Source organism: Danio rerio, chromosome 9 (assembly GCF_049306965.1).
Source record: "Danio rerio strain Tuebingen ecotype United States chromosome 9, GRCz12tu, whole genome shotgun sequence".
Taxonomy (NCBI): Eukaryota; Metazoa; Chordata; class Actinopteri; order Cypriniformes; family Danionidae; genus Danio; species Danio rerio.
In genome coordinates this window covers 15187501-15202500 of record NC_133184.1, presented here as the reverse complement: position 1 = coordinate 15202500, position 15000 = coordinate 15187501, and the positions used below count along the sequence as shown (strand labels likewise).

Here is a 15000-nt window from a genome sequence, read left to right as displayed (position 1 = left end):
ATACAGATAATTATTAAAAATCATAACTTACCCTCTGATTGCTCGAGGCCTCCAACAACGTGAGCTGCCCTGTGTCCTGACAAACAGAAACGCCCCATCTCATTGGCTGGCTCTAGCCAATAAACTGGCTTTGCTGCTCTTTTACTGGTATGTACATTTCCACAGAATTTATTATTTTTAACAAGAATCTCTTCAGAAAAGAGTTTAAATAAACCCTAAATAATAAAATAATCGTGGGAAATGATTATTTTGCACCTCAGTCCTGTTGGCTGCTGGCATTGTTCATTGGTCAGGCATCAGCCAATCAAACAGCTTTACACCAGCCCCGCCCCTCCCCTGCCCAGCGCTGCTCACGCCTCTGCATCTGCGAGTGCACAGATGAGTTCTGCTACAGAGATCGCGGGAGATGTGTAGCAAAAGTCAGAGCGCGGGAGATTTGTAGTTGTACTGACGAATCTGAGAGGTTGTGAGTGCCGACCTGTGGTTGTAGAGCGAAGATGCAGTCAAATTTGCCGTGCACACGTGTGTCTGTCACTTTGTATTTGTGAATGACATTTTACAAATACACAACTATTAATCTGCAACTTCGAATTTAAAACACAAGTGTGTGGATTGTTGTGTGTGTGTGCAAATCGAGGATTTCAGCTGTTCACATCAGAGCTGTAAGTGTACATTTCAACCTACACATACAAATATTATTATCACAAGTGCTCACATTTACATTTGCAAGCTCTCGAGTTTCGCAACTGATTTACTTTCATACTAATCAAGCTCTTACTAGGCTTTCTATGAACATCCTTGCAGGTGTGTTGAGGCAAGTTGGAGTTTAAATCTGCAGGACACCGGCCCTCCAGGGCAGAGTTTGAGAACCTCTGTTATAGACTAACTGAAAAGATTAATTTAAGATTGAATTAAATAATAAAAAAATAATAATAATAAAAAAAATTCAATGTAGTTTCCAGTACAGCTTTGTTTGGCTTTAGTACCATATCCTAAACATGTGTGACATGACAACATGGAAAAGATATTTTATTATTTTTCTTCTCAGTCTTATTATAAAAATTCTACTTTTTACTCTGTGAAAGTCATTAGATTTGACATTTGGCTTAGTGTGGGAACCCTCTGTCTGTTGACAACATTTTTTGGAATCCGAGGCTCATCCTCTTGAGGGAATGTAATGTAAATCCTGATCTGTGCTGACTTGTAAAACGGCACCTTTGGCTAGAAAAAAACTCCAGATTTCCACACGTAGAAGATTTGTTCCATGGAGTTCTGTTGTTAGTGCATTAGCGTAGTCATGTTTATCATTGAAATCACTGTGGTATTCGGCATCAGACAAGATTTAATACTTAGATATAAGCCTAAAATGACTTATGAATTTTTTCTGTCTGAATAGTCCTTAAGGCAATGTGTTGCTCTAAAGTGACCTGCCAATTACTTTGCATTTGCAAAGTGCTGTTTAAGTAAGTTTTACAAGCCCCTGTGTTTATTCTGACAGAAAACAGGTTTAATTTTAGTCATCCTTTAATGCCGCGGGTCTGGTGTATTAGCTGCAGGAGACTGTGAGGGTGATTGTACATGCGGCTCTTTCCGCATCCCCGTTGAGTGACTGGATGCCTGATTGTGAGGCCGAATTAAAGTCCTTCTGAATAGGAGGATTATTTCAGCCCTGTAGGGGAGCTTTACTCTGGGTTAAACACTCACAGGTAAACACACATCCTTGTTCACACCTCTTCACATGCATTTTCCATTACTCAGTGCTCTCCAGCCTACATCAGACATCTTCGAATGTGCAGCACAATAGCCCGACTCATAAAGAAACGGCAACCGCATTCACTGAAAGAAGCAGCATCGCATGTTTCTCCAGGAACCCACACTCGGCCCATACACAATCACAAGAGAGACTGTTAATCTGAACCACGGCTCTTATTTGTGCAAAGCTGCTGAAGCTCAGCACTTTGAAGATGGAGAGTTGAAAAGATGAGAGAGCTTTGGTAATTTGCTCTCTTTTATTCCTATCTGCCTTTTATTTTCCTTTTTGTACCTTCTGTCTGTATGGAAGAGAGAGCAGGTAAATAAAGAGGACACCTGCTCGAGAGTGCCCCTTTCCCGTTTTCACCGCCAGCCTTTCATCCGCTGGTCTCATCTGTAGACTCTGTGGAAGGCTTTCTTCAGCGTTCATTTATTTGGTTATTGATGCTTGGTGTTTAACCAAAGAGGAAAAGTACAAGAGAGGTAATGAACGGCAGAAATGAGGCATCCGAGCTTTTGCTAATTCTACTATAGCTGAATTCACAGGCATTCTTGTAGGGCTGATCCTAAAAGTAGACAGCTCTGTTATGTTATATATCTTATTTTGGACAGGTTAGGTTAAACTTGTAAAGAGGAAGATCTTAGAATGCAATATAGTAAGCTTAGTGGGACAAATACATTTAAAATGGTGGACAAAATGAGAGAAATGTATCTGATGAGAATCTGTCTGTCTGTCTGTCTGTCTGACTTTCTCAAAATGTTGTTATTGATGTTTTGGTCTGCATACCCATAGTGATGTGTAATATTACTCTCATGCAAATTGCAATGCAAAAAAAAAAATAAGTAAAAGAAATGAAAAAAGTATTACCATAAAAATTTTATTTTGTGACTGTTACAAAGTTTGATGGCTCTTTGGTAATTGGGAAGAAGGAAGCGGAGAACCAAAGAACTTTAAATAATTTGATGAAATAAATAATCATTAAACAAACGTGCAGTGGCAGTACCTCGGGGTGACTACTGATAAACTGAAAGCAAAACAGGAACAAGGTGTCCAGGCCTGGTCTTCTCTCCCCTTCCTCCATCATCACTTCTCCTTTTTTCTTTCCGGAGCACCTCTCCGTGAGACTCGAGATCGGTGCGGCTAGCAGGCGCTGCTCATTAACATTCATGTCACTAGCCTTGAACTGCTCCCATGGTTCATAGCCTTGCCCCAGTCACTACAGTGACACCACGAAATAAACGATAGAACACAATATGAAACTGTGACTTTTTTTTAGACTTTTTATTTTTATTTTGTCCATATGATATGTATTGTCACATTGCTCTATTGGATATAGTGGTGTCTGGTGACTGGCCTCCCTTTTAGTTTCATGAACTCGTTATCATTTTCCAGAAATTAGTTTGAGATGGTTTGAGCTTTGTGAAAGTTTTGGGACTTCCTGTTGGATATATACGTCACAAAATGAGTGCGCTGTTGTCATTAAAGATTGAACAGTTCGGTAGGCTGTGGCATTTAATCAGTGCTCAGTTGGTACCAAGGCTCCAAAGTATAACAGGAAAGTACACTCCTCCACATCATCAAACAAACCTGAACCACAAATTCAAGGCTGGATGGATCCACGCTTTCATGTTGCCTACGTTGCTTTCTGATCCTATCATCATTTCACAGCAAAAAATGGAGACTCATTAGACCAGGCAATCTTTTTTTTCTCCAATCTTCTGTTGGCAAATTTTGGTGAGCCTGTGCCAAATCTAGCCTCAGTTTGCTTTTTTCTAGTGTCAATGGTGTCTCTTCTGTTGCTCATCTGCTTTATAGGATTGATTCACTCCAAAAAATTTTTTTTAAATGATTACTCATGCTGTTACAATCCCCCGTGACCTTCATTCATCTTCCTAACATAGATTAAGATATTTTAGATGAAATCTCAGAGCTCTCTGACCCTACGCAGCAATGGTTACAAGACGTTCAAAGTCCAGAAAAGAAACTGTGTGACTTTTGAAGTTCAACATACAAAGCTCCAAAAACACTATTGTGTGGAATATGCACTGTAAATATGATTGATGAAATATGACCTGATACAAAAGAGATGAACAAAGTTGTTTCATATGATATGATATGACCACTGAAGTGGATGGATTATTTTGACGTTATTGGTTCCTTTTCTGGACATTGAATTCCTTCTGACTGTTATATTTGAAGGATGAGGAAGCTCTTGAATTACATCTTGAAATATCTTTATTTTAGTTCTGAAAGGGGATCACATGGGGACAGGAATCACATGAGGATGAGTAATTAATAATTTTTTTTCATTTTTGGGTGAACTAACCCTTCAAGCAACAGAGATGCTTTTCTGTAAACCTCAGTTGTAAGAAGTGGTTATTTGATTGACTTTTTAATCTGGCTGTTTTCCTCTGTCCTCTGTCCTGGCATCAACAAGGCGTTTCCAACCCAGAGATAGCATTGCTGCTTTCTGGGTATTACAATAGTTTTTTTTTCTTCTTTTTTGTTTATGAAATACTAAGATCAGCCTCTCTGGCACCATCAACCATACAATGTTCAAAGTCACTTAAAGGAATGAAGCCTGATTTATACTTTCGCCTGGCGCTTTGTTGCGGACCTTCGTTGCGCTTTTTCATTATCAAAGAAATAATTTGTGACTTCATTTTAGTTGTGTAACTATTAAATTGTTTTACATTCAAAATTTTAATATACACATCAGTGTAAAACATACAAATTGTGGAAAAACATATTCTGTAATTGTTTATTAAAACCACTTTGGTCTCTTTTTGGTTTTAACAAACTTACCTCTTAAGTTTTTCTAAACTTTTAAACAAAAACTTTCTTCCTTATCCACTACTGTTGCAATTCCTAGCCAATTATTGGTCGTTGGATTATCCCTATGATCAGGCATGGATGGATCATAAAGATGTCTGTACTGTCATACCTGTTTCAGCCAAAATCTCTTCAAAGTCATTTGTCTTAAACTCAAATCAAACGCGGCGCCACCCTAAAATTTTTTTTTTTAAAAAGTGCACTCTGCCAGCCAAAAATCATTTCCACACCCAAAGCAAACCTCTACAAACACAGGGATGACGTCACATTCGCCGTGCGTACTCAAGTGAACTAGCGAACGCGTCGAGTATAAACCAGGCTTGACTGAAAACATTTTCTTACCCTTCTCTTGCTAAAAACCTATTTAAATTTATTTTACTGTTGAACACAAAAAAATATATTTCAAAAGAAGGTGGAAACCTCAGTTGGAAACTCATTGGAAACCACCTGGGTGTGATACTCTGTTTTAAACTCCAGCAGATCTTCTAGACTATGTATGCATTTTTAAAGCATGTTATTGGCCAATTAGATCTTTGGATTAAGCATCAGTTGAACGAATGAACCTAATAAAGCAGCTTACTAACATCCTTCAAAATTTTATCTTTTATTATTATTATTATTCACTCACCCTGTAGTTGTTTCAAACTTGTTCTTTTAGCAGAAAAACATCCTTTTAGCAATTCATATTCATGTGCACTGTTTCTGTCATTTTGTTAGACTCGCCTACTTATACACAGATAAGTCACTTTATTAACAAGAACAGCAGCAATGTGAGCTTGGAATGTTGGTCACTTCATGACAAAATACTTTTCAGACAATACAAACAGCACACAGTGCGTTTAATAACTGTCTACTGTATAGTACGTAATGTGGAAAACATCTTTTTTGGAACGAGAGAGAGGAAAAGGGAGAGCAAAATGGAGGGGTGCTGAGTTTTTTCCCCCTCATTTAAGCCTGCCTAATTATTTTGGGCTCCTTGGCCCCTCCTTGAGGAGTTGGGTCTCTTTGAAATTTCTTATTTGAGTCGGCCTTGATTAACGAAACTTCTGGCGAGTTGATGAAACTGCACTTCACAGGATTTACTCGTGCTTACCACAGTTTTTCCTCCCATCTTTGTTGTTGTTGTTTGCGGTTTTCCATCTCATGGTGATTGTGTTTAAACCCCATCTCTCTCTCTCTCTCTCTCTCTCTCTCTCTCTCTCTCTCTCTCTCTCTCTCTCTCTCTCTCTCTCTCTCTCTCTCTCTCTCTCTCTCTCTCTCTCTCTCTCTCTTTTCTCTCTCTCAGTTATCTGTGCTAGAGAAGCTTATCAGTGTTGAGTCCTCTGAGCTCTGGGCAGACAGCTCTCTTTTGCATTAGCATCTCAACACTCTCAGCTCTTTCTCCAAATAGGCTCTCACACACAGTCAGACACAATCTGTGCTACATACTGAAAAAAAAAATGAAGGAATTAAAGTCAAACAGGAGCCTGGAGAAGGGAGTATTTATGTTTGTGTGTGTGTGTGGTCAGTCTGCTGAAGTTATTAAGACCTCACACATGGGTAAATTATTAGACTAGGTGCCTGTTTGCGAGTAAAAGGCCTCGGGAAAACTCTCCAAACATTCTTTAAATTGCTGTGGTTTATTTTATCACCTTGTGCTCACTCACACCTGACTGGAAATCACAACAGCGAGCAAAGAGTCAGAGCTTTCCTCAAAGCCTATAGATAACATAATCGTTCACGCTTGTATTATAGCCATATCATTATGTGATTATTACAGTGTGCTGAGAAAGGTTTTGATGTTGTTCTGTATAGGTATTGCTGTTTATTTCCTGTGAATTTGCTGAAAATGTGTTTTTTTTTTCAAACGATTAACAATTAAGTGTTTGTTTATGAGTTTACAAGCAGAGGAAGATGCACGTGCACACCTGGGTTATGCAGAAAGCAGCACTTTAACATGTGAGGAGGTAAATGATGTGTGGGGGCATAAGCGATTGCTGCACACGCATCACGGCAATTAAAACATATATACAGATGTGTTGCGACCTCTGTTTATACAGTTTATTGGTGCTAGTTTGGGTCTTTTTGTTGCAACCATTGTATATCTTGTGTTTTTCTGTCCACACTAAAGGCTGATTTATACTTATGTGTCAAGCACACACGTATGCTCCAGCGTAGCCTTTGCTTGGGCGCATAGCCCTTGCTGTGGCCGTCGCCGACGTTGATGCCAACCTCTCAAAAAATGTACAGTAACTACACGTCGCAACGATGCAAAGCGCAAGCTCTGTAATTGGTCGGCTTGGTAGCGCTGACGAGTGTAGGCGGGATCGAGAGCCGTACAAACCAGTTGGAGCGAATGTTTACAAGTGTTGAGTCTCGTGAAGGAGGTCATAATCACGGTTATTTTGCTCATAATTGTTATCACGATATTCAAAACCATTATCAGTTGAAGTCAAAATTCAGCGATCCTGTGTGTTTTTTTTTTTATAAATATTTCCCAAATGATGTTTACCAGATTTAGGAATTTTTCACAGTATTTGCTATAATATTTTTTTCTTTTGGAGAAAGTGTTATTTGCTTCATTACAAATTGAACAAACTGTGCTTTAATAAATTTTCACTGTAATAAAAATCTTTAGCTACAAAAGTCCTTCAGTCAAGAGCAGTGAGTGATTTTCTCTTTTTGTTGTTTGATTATTAGTGATAAAAACAGGGGGCAGCAGGAATATTGCGTGCTGTCACTTTAATGCAGAGATCGCGTTAGACTTTGTCATTGTCCGTCATTTTGAAGGAGAGGGTTGTAAAAAATCTGTCATAACCTGTTATTGACCGTCAATTAATTTGCATATTTTCTAATCGCTTTTTTATTCATATTTTAATAATGAACTTGCACAACGAGCATATAGGGTAAATTATTAATTCATTTATTTGACAAATGAATAATAACTCATATCTGCCTTACCTCCTAATATCTTCCTCCTGCGTCGACATGGACTGGGTGCTTGCCTGTGCGTAATCAAACGCATCAAGGGAGACTGATGCAGAGGCAGTTGTCATTAAATTCTGTGTCTTTGCCTCGGAAAGTCGACTTCTCGTGACAGTTTTAAATTGGTTCTGGAGGCTGAAGCCACGTTCTGCTGCCAAACTGGAGAGTCCTTGCCAGAAGTGGCCCGGACTCTACAGACAGACTCGGGCCAGATATGGTTTACAGGAATTGGGCCAGTGCTTTACAGCAAACGTCACAAACGTGTGTGCGGGAGCGAGCTGCGGGCCATACTCAGCCCGGATAACACTCGCCGATGCTGAGTCGGAGCCGGAGGCGCCAAAGGGCAGCCGAGCTCAGGCCGATTGATACCTGCTATCTGGGTAGCGCCACTTCAGACCGCGTTTTGTAGTTAGGAAACATTTCTCCTAGGGAAGTGATAAGAAGTTTGTTGGATTTTCTGAATGTGGGATTCAGACCGCGTTTTGTAGTTAGGAAACATTTCTCCTAGGGAAGTGATAAGACGTTTGTTGGATTTTCTGAATGTGGGATTTCCCGGTCTTGCAAGCACTCGTTTCACTGGGAAAAAATACTGCAGCATGCGCTCCTTCAGCACCAGGGGCGCGGCTTCACCCCTCTCACTCCAAAGCACCTGACCTCCTTGTTGCTGCTTGGTTGGCCCGTAACAACAGCTGTCGGCAATAAAGATTTTTGTCTGTTTGTTCTTCATCGTCCACTGCATCACTTCATCTTTTTTTCACCTTTATTATTAATATTGCAACTATTTGGCCGTTTAAAAGAAACTTCTCGCACTCAGCTGCGGTGAGATTTTTGCAACTGTACGCAGCGGTGACAAGAGGAGACAAAACAAGGTCAATCGCCATCAGCTGGACAGGAGTGGGAATTACAGCTACAAATTACAATAGATCACCCTCAGCATAATCCGTCAAAATGACGGATGATCTTCAAATTTTTCCGTCACAGCTGAAAAAAATCTTTCAATGACGGAAATTATTCGGTTAACGCGACCTCTGCTTTAATGGTTTCTCTTTCACATGTCTTTTGATTCTTAATTCGTTTGTTTATTACGCTCCGCACACACACAACACCATGCGATCTCTTTCGTGTGGAAATACTACTTTTCTTTTTTTCTTTTTTACTACTTTTCCGTTTTTTTCTCTGGAAATACTACTTATAATATTTATGCTTCTAAAATTAATGATAATTATAATTACAATGATACTGCCACTAATAATAATAATAATCATCATCAAAAATACAATAATATGTATATGATTTTTTAAAAATAACAACAAAACTTGTATTTTAAAATGAATAATTGTAGTTTAAATGTTCTAAAATAAAGGGCATTTGAAGGTCTCTCTTTCTCTCTCTGTCAGCTCCAGCGGTGTCTAACTGTACTTGCTCATGTATGACTCTGCAAATATTCCAGCATGATGAGCTATTAGTTGTGGATTAAAGGCGGATGATCACTGGCCCGCTCTGTCCACAGTTATCCACTTACTCTCCCGCTATATCATCACACCTCATGCCAAGAACATTTGCAGAAATAGAGAAAAAAAAGAGGAACATCTGAAAATTAGTCAGAAAGGCAGACATCATGGAAACGATTTCAGCAGGGAATGTAGGAAAACAGGATCATGTGGTAGAAAGCTGACTAACTCAAACATGTACGGCAGCCCGGCAGCCCTGCATGCAGTAGATCTGAGGGCCATGAGACAGTGAGTTTACACTGGTTTGTATTGTGCTGTCTTACTTCTTAATAACGTGACTGATGTGTTTTTTTTTTTTTGCTGTTGTGTTTTCAGCCTCACAAAGACGGTGGAGATTTCTGGCGAACAAGGGCCTTTAGGAATACACGTGGTGCCGTATTGCTCCTCTCTCAGCGGAAGGTTAGTACAGCACATTTCCCATTTTTCCATATTCACACACACACAAAACACACTTTGGTGATACATGTCATAGCTAAAGCATGTTGACGTGCGTTGGAGATATCTAAAGCTCCACTGCAAACATCCAGAGCTTTGTTTGTGTCTACATGTTTTTGTTGCGGGGGATTATGGGAATGTTCTGTGCTGCTCTGTTGGTTTTGAAGTGATGAATCAGAATGTTGTAGCTTTTAGTTCAAGTTTTTGGGCTATCTTTATACTAGCGTATGAAGGTAAGGTTGACAAAATAAAGTTTAGTTTAAATATTCAAAGTTGCTTTGAATGGAAAAACTGGCTAAAAGTTTTGATGACTCATTTTATGCCAGTTATATTTACTCTTGAATGATAATGACCCTCTCCCATCTGCAAATATATATAATCCAATATGATTTCGATAGAATGTATGATTCGTATGTACTGTGAGTATACATGTGGCTACGAGCCGACATCTTATGTTGCTTGTTGGCATTTTTATCGCTTTTTTCCCACCGATTATACTTTATGGATTTTATCACATATTCATTGAGTCGTTAAATTGTTCCTGAACAAATGTATGTCAGACATCTCCATTGCTTCACACAGGTTTGAAATATACTTGCGGTGGTAGCCGGATTGAAACACACTATTTACACAAATCACAGATATAGTTATAACTATATGCAACAAATAAAATATAAATGAATTTGTAACAATATTTGTATTTATTATAACACTGTTTCTTTTCAATAGGTTGAGGTAAAAAAAAAAAAAAAAAGTTAAATAAATAAAAGAAATTCTACTCCTACTCAGGAGCCATGTGCACCCACTGACACGTTAAATCTGCTTCTCTCTCTTTCTCTTTAAAGTTCAAAGCAAACTTGAATGCCAAAGAATTTTAGATATGTATATAAAATAGCCTGTGTAACATATTAACATCAGCAAATTAGAAATAAATGACAGGAAAAGGAATAAAAACAGACAATATCTCTAAAAAATATCATAATAACATGATTAAAACTTGTAAATTAAGTAAGGCAAATGCGTGGATTAACTATTAATGGTGTACATGTATTTTGCAGCCAGTTTAGACCAATCATTTTGTCATCTCTGAGTATAAAGTAAAGTTTTTTTTTTTTAATCGTTGATAGTAAATAATCTACTGTTTATTTTTTTCTCTCTGTCTTGAGGCTGTGCGCACTGTCAGCTGTGAAGCAAGCGGAAAGTAGTCTTTAATAAAAGAGGAATGCAAAAATGCATACTAGCTTTAGAAAGCAAAAGCAAACGTTGAATCAATGTATATATAATGTGTGTGTGTGTGTGTGTGTGTGTGTGTGTGTGAGTGTGTGTGTGTGTGTGTGTGTGTGTGTGTGTGTGTTTGTGTACTTATTATATTGTATTGTATTATATTGTATTATATTATATTATATTATATTATGTTATATTATATTATATTATATTGTATTGTATTATATTATATTATATTATATTATATTATTTTATATTATATTATATTATATTATTTTATATTATATTGTGGTTTTGTTTACAATTTTTTTTTATTACAGAACAGTCTAAGTAAACAAAATACATACAAATAGAAAGGTTTTATATATATTTTATTTTATTATTTTTTTATTTATGTTGTGGTATTAAGGTAAAAAGTCTTTTCAAAGTCTTGCATTTCAGTTCGTTTATTCATTAAACTTTCTCACATTTTGAATTTAAAAATTTAATTAAAAAAGTGACCATGTGTGTTTCTGTGGTCATCTGAGCACTGCAGCTGCTGTCTGGAGCGGTCAGCAGTAAATACACCCGTAGCAGGGCTGGAGGATCAGCATCCACTGCTGGCTCAGGCAAACTCAGCAGCACATTTTGTAAAGGTCAATGAGTGGGGTTAAAAGTTAAGCACTTCAGCGGCTTGAGGAAAGCCAGTTATGAAATAGAAGATAGATTTTAGACTCAAAAGATACAACCAAAATGCTTTCTACTCCATTATGTAATTTTCTTGACTTTTAGTTACACATAATCATTTGTATCAGTATGCTGATTTGGTCCTCAAAAAACATTTTTTTTTTATTACTATCAGCACTGAAAAACTGTGCTTTTTAATGTTTGATATAAAATAGGATTTATTTTATGATTATTTGATGAACATATTTCAAAATAACACATTTATTAAGAACATTCTTGGTTTCTTTCCAGATATTAGTATTATTTTAAATTCTGATTTAATTCGATGAAATAGTACTGTATATTAGGGATGTAACAATATTGTAAATACCGTCATACCGCAATAGTAATTTTTTTCAATATAACCGTAGGCGCATGACTCAATAAAACTATATTTCTGAGAAAAGTTTGCTTAGGCAAATGAAGCGAACGGAAGGTAGCAGGAACTACAATTCCCATAAGCCTAGGCGTGGCCATCATCCTTTGCGGTCTGTTGTCACTACAGATCCAGTAATGCTGAAATGGAGGGTGCTGCTAGTAGCGGGGAAGAAAAAGAGCTGGAGATGATCGAACCTAAAGCGAGTTTTAAATCGGTTGTGTGGAAGCATTTTGGTTTCTTTCTAAAAAGATACGAAAAAGGAGAAAAGGTGACAGACAATGAAAAAAACAGTATGCAGGCACTGCCAGACTGTGGTGAAATATAAGTCAGGGAATACGACTAAAACAGTCATGGGGACCGCAGAACACAGTTTATTTATTTATTTATTTTTACTTTTTATTTATTTTTTTTGTAAATTTAGTTTTATTTGTTTATTTATTTATTTATTTATTTTTATTTATTTATTTATTTATTTATTTATTTATTTATTTATTTATTTATTTATTTATTTATTTATTTATTTTTATTTATTTATTCTTATTTATTTAATAATTTTTATTTTTTATTAATAAATAAGTAAATTATTATTATTATATTTATTTATTTATTTATTTTTATTATTATATTTTTTTCTTTTCAAAATATTATATATTTGTAGGATGAAGTGTAGATTTGGCCAGCATATTGCTCATTGGCAGATCAATATTTAGTGGCTATATTATTTGAAAAAAGGATACATTGAGAGTATAGTGGCAAAGTTATGTTTGTTTGGAGTTTATGTAAATAAAGTTTAGTAATAAAAACAGGATTTAATGTATGTGTTTTTTTTTACAGAATTAACCTTCCCTTTATACATTTTTTATAAAAAGTTTGTTACTAAATTTGTAAAATATTTAAATATTGTTCTTGAAATTAGTATTAAGCATGATGTGTTTGACTTTTCTAATTTGGCCAGCAGTAGACTGTCAATCAAGGGTCACAAAGTCTTCAAAGTGCAGTTTCTGAGTACTGTATCTTCATCAACCTACTGTATGTGGAGCGGCTCAGTTGATGAGCAGATGTTTCAGGCTTGAGCGTCTCACTGTCTGACATGCAGAAAGTCACTCTTTGTTTCTGACTGAATCTGAGTCATCAGAGTGTCACGAGGGACTGAAACTGCACTTAAGTCTTAACCCTAGAACCATTAGATATCATTGTATGCCTAAAACCGCCAGTGGGGAAAAGTTACATGCACATGACTATCATTAATATATGGCAAAAAGTACTATTTTAGTATATGTCTAAACAAAGTAGTGCCTAAATCCAAAGAAAGGATTAGTAATCGAGTATATTGCTTAGCCAATCTAGGATGTATCACTCATTTAAAATATTAAACCACCGTCACTCATGACTTTTAGTGCCTATCATACCAGTTTGACTTCCATAAATTGCATTCTGTTTTGCATTGTGACTAAAACATATTCAGTGTATAAAATTACACTGATTCGGGTACATTTTTAGTAGTAGTATTATACAAGTAGAAACACACATTATGTGAAGTTCTTTCTAAAAATATAATGTTTGCATAAATATTTAGGGACACTTTGTCCTGAAAATATTCCTTTGAAGACTTTCACTATACATGTTTTTTCTATGCTCCCATAATCATAGATTCAGCTGATTTTCATCCCTTTTGTGTTTGCTAAGTTATATTAACACTTTTATTTGAAATTTTAGTAATGAAAAACAATATATATATTATGTGTCTGTTCCTACATTCTTGTCAAATCTATTACAACTCTGTCTGTTGGTTATAAAAAGAACTGATAGAAAATTACGTGATTTGATTCATAACAGCACAGTTGTTTTAGACTCTGTACACATACAAAAACAGACAGCATGTAACATGTACCATCAACAATTTAAACAGCTGTTCAAGGTAGTTTGCCTTTTAAAATGCTGATGGGCACTGGTATAAATGACTTCTTGTTATGGTTGCTTTTACTCAAAGGGACTCTGTATTGTGGCTCTGATAGCAGCACTTCATAAATTGGAAATAAAACATACTTTGGATCATTTGCTATGATAAAATATGATAAAATAATAAAAATAATAATAGATTTATGACACTAATGAGAGTGACTAAGGTAAGTTTTATGAATGGAACCCTTCCCTCAAAATTAAATTTTTTCCATGTAGCCTAAATGTGCTGGAGGAGTGCGTTTCTAGGCACAACAGTAGCGTCTCTGCAACAAAGTGATGTCATGTCACTCGCATTGCTGTTTCTGTGTGAAGTCAAAAAAGTGGTCTAACTCAGTGCCACTGCATAACTATAGATGTGTTAAAAATAATCAGAATATATATGTAATGAAGTTTTTGTTGGCCACCTAGCCATCAGAAAGGAGGAGACGGAGAACTGCCGAACTTTTAAATAATTTAATTATAAAAAATTCAAGAAAAAAACAGACAGCAACTCCTTACAGAGACTGCTGTCAGATTGAAACCAAAAGCAAAACATAAAACATCCAGACCTGGTCTTCTCTCGACTAGCACTCCCATCTTTCCTCCTTTTAGCTTCCAGGGCTCCTGGAAGACTTGAGGCAGGTGAAGCATCCAGGTGTCTCTGATTATCTCACTCATGCCACCCGCATTGTACGCCCCCATGGCCTCTTTGCCACAATACATATTCGAGTCCTGATCAGGAAGTTACTTCCGATTTCGATCTAGTCAATAACTATGTGATCAGGCCCAATTTCCCTTCAGGTGATCTGATCGGAACATCAATATTTCAGTGCAGCTTTACAAAAGTGCACATTATTGCATTACAATCAAATTAAGTTAAAGTTACTATAAAAGTTATATACATTATAAACAGATATATCAACCTGCAATTTTACAGCATAAAGGTGTGTCTATGTGTACATGTTTAATGAAGTGTAATATGTGAAGGTGTTGTCCTCGGAGTGCCATGTGGTGGTTTGTAGTGAGCATCTTGAGCTAAAGTACAAAGTGGTAAAAAAAAAAAAAAGTCAACTGTGTTATTGTCAACTTTGTTAGTGGTTTCAAAAGTTTAACAATAAGTTAAACACAATTATTGTTAAATGTCACATTTAAGCATTTTGCATTTAACATTTATAATAGAATTAGTTTACTATCAGATTACTATACAGTAATCTATACATTTATTGTATATAATTTCAGTTTAATGAATTGACAAT

The 15000-nt window shown here is 36.4% G+C and overlaps 1 protein-coding gene and 1 long non-coding RNA gene across 6 annotated transcripts in view; both read left to right on the top strand.

The window, feature by feature from the left end:
• The window catches only part of LOC141376089 (uncharacterized), a 1000182-nt gene that overhangs the window by 519038 nt on the left and 466144 nt on the right, over nucleotides 1–15000 (top strand). The window lies entirely within an intron of this gene.
• The window catches only part of pard3bb (par-3 family cell polarity regulator beta b), a 679872-nt gene that overhangs the window by 233747 nt on the left and 431125 nt on the right, over nucleotides 1–15000 (top strand). For all 5 annotated transcript variants that reach the window (XM_073912548.1, XM_021478865.3, XM_009304543.5 and 2 more), the window contains one exon: nucleotides 9376–9459. In XM_073912548.1, coding sequence (XP_073768649.1) covers nucleotides 9376–9459 — 84 coding nt within the window. The remainder of the gene's footprint in view (nucleotides 1–9375; nucleotides 9460–15000) is intronic.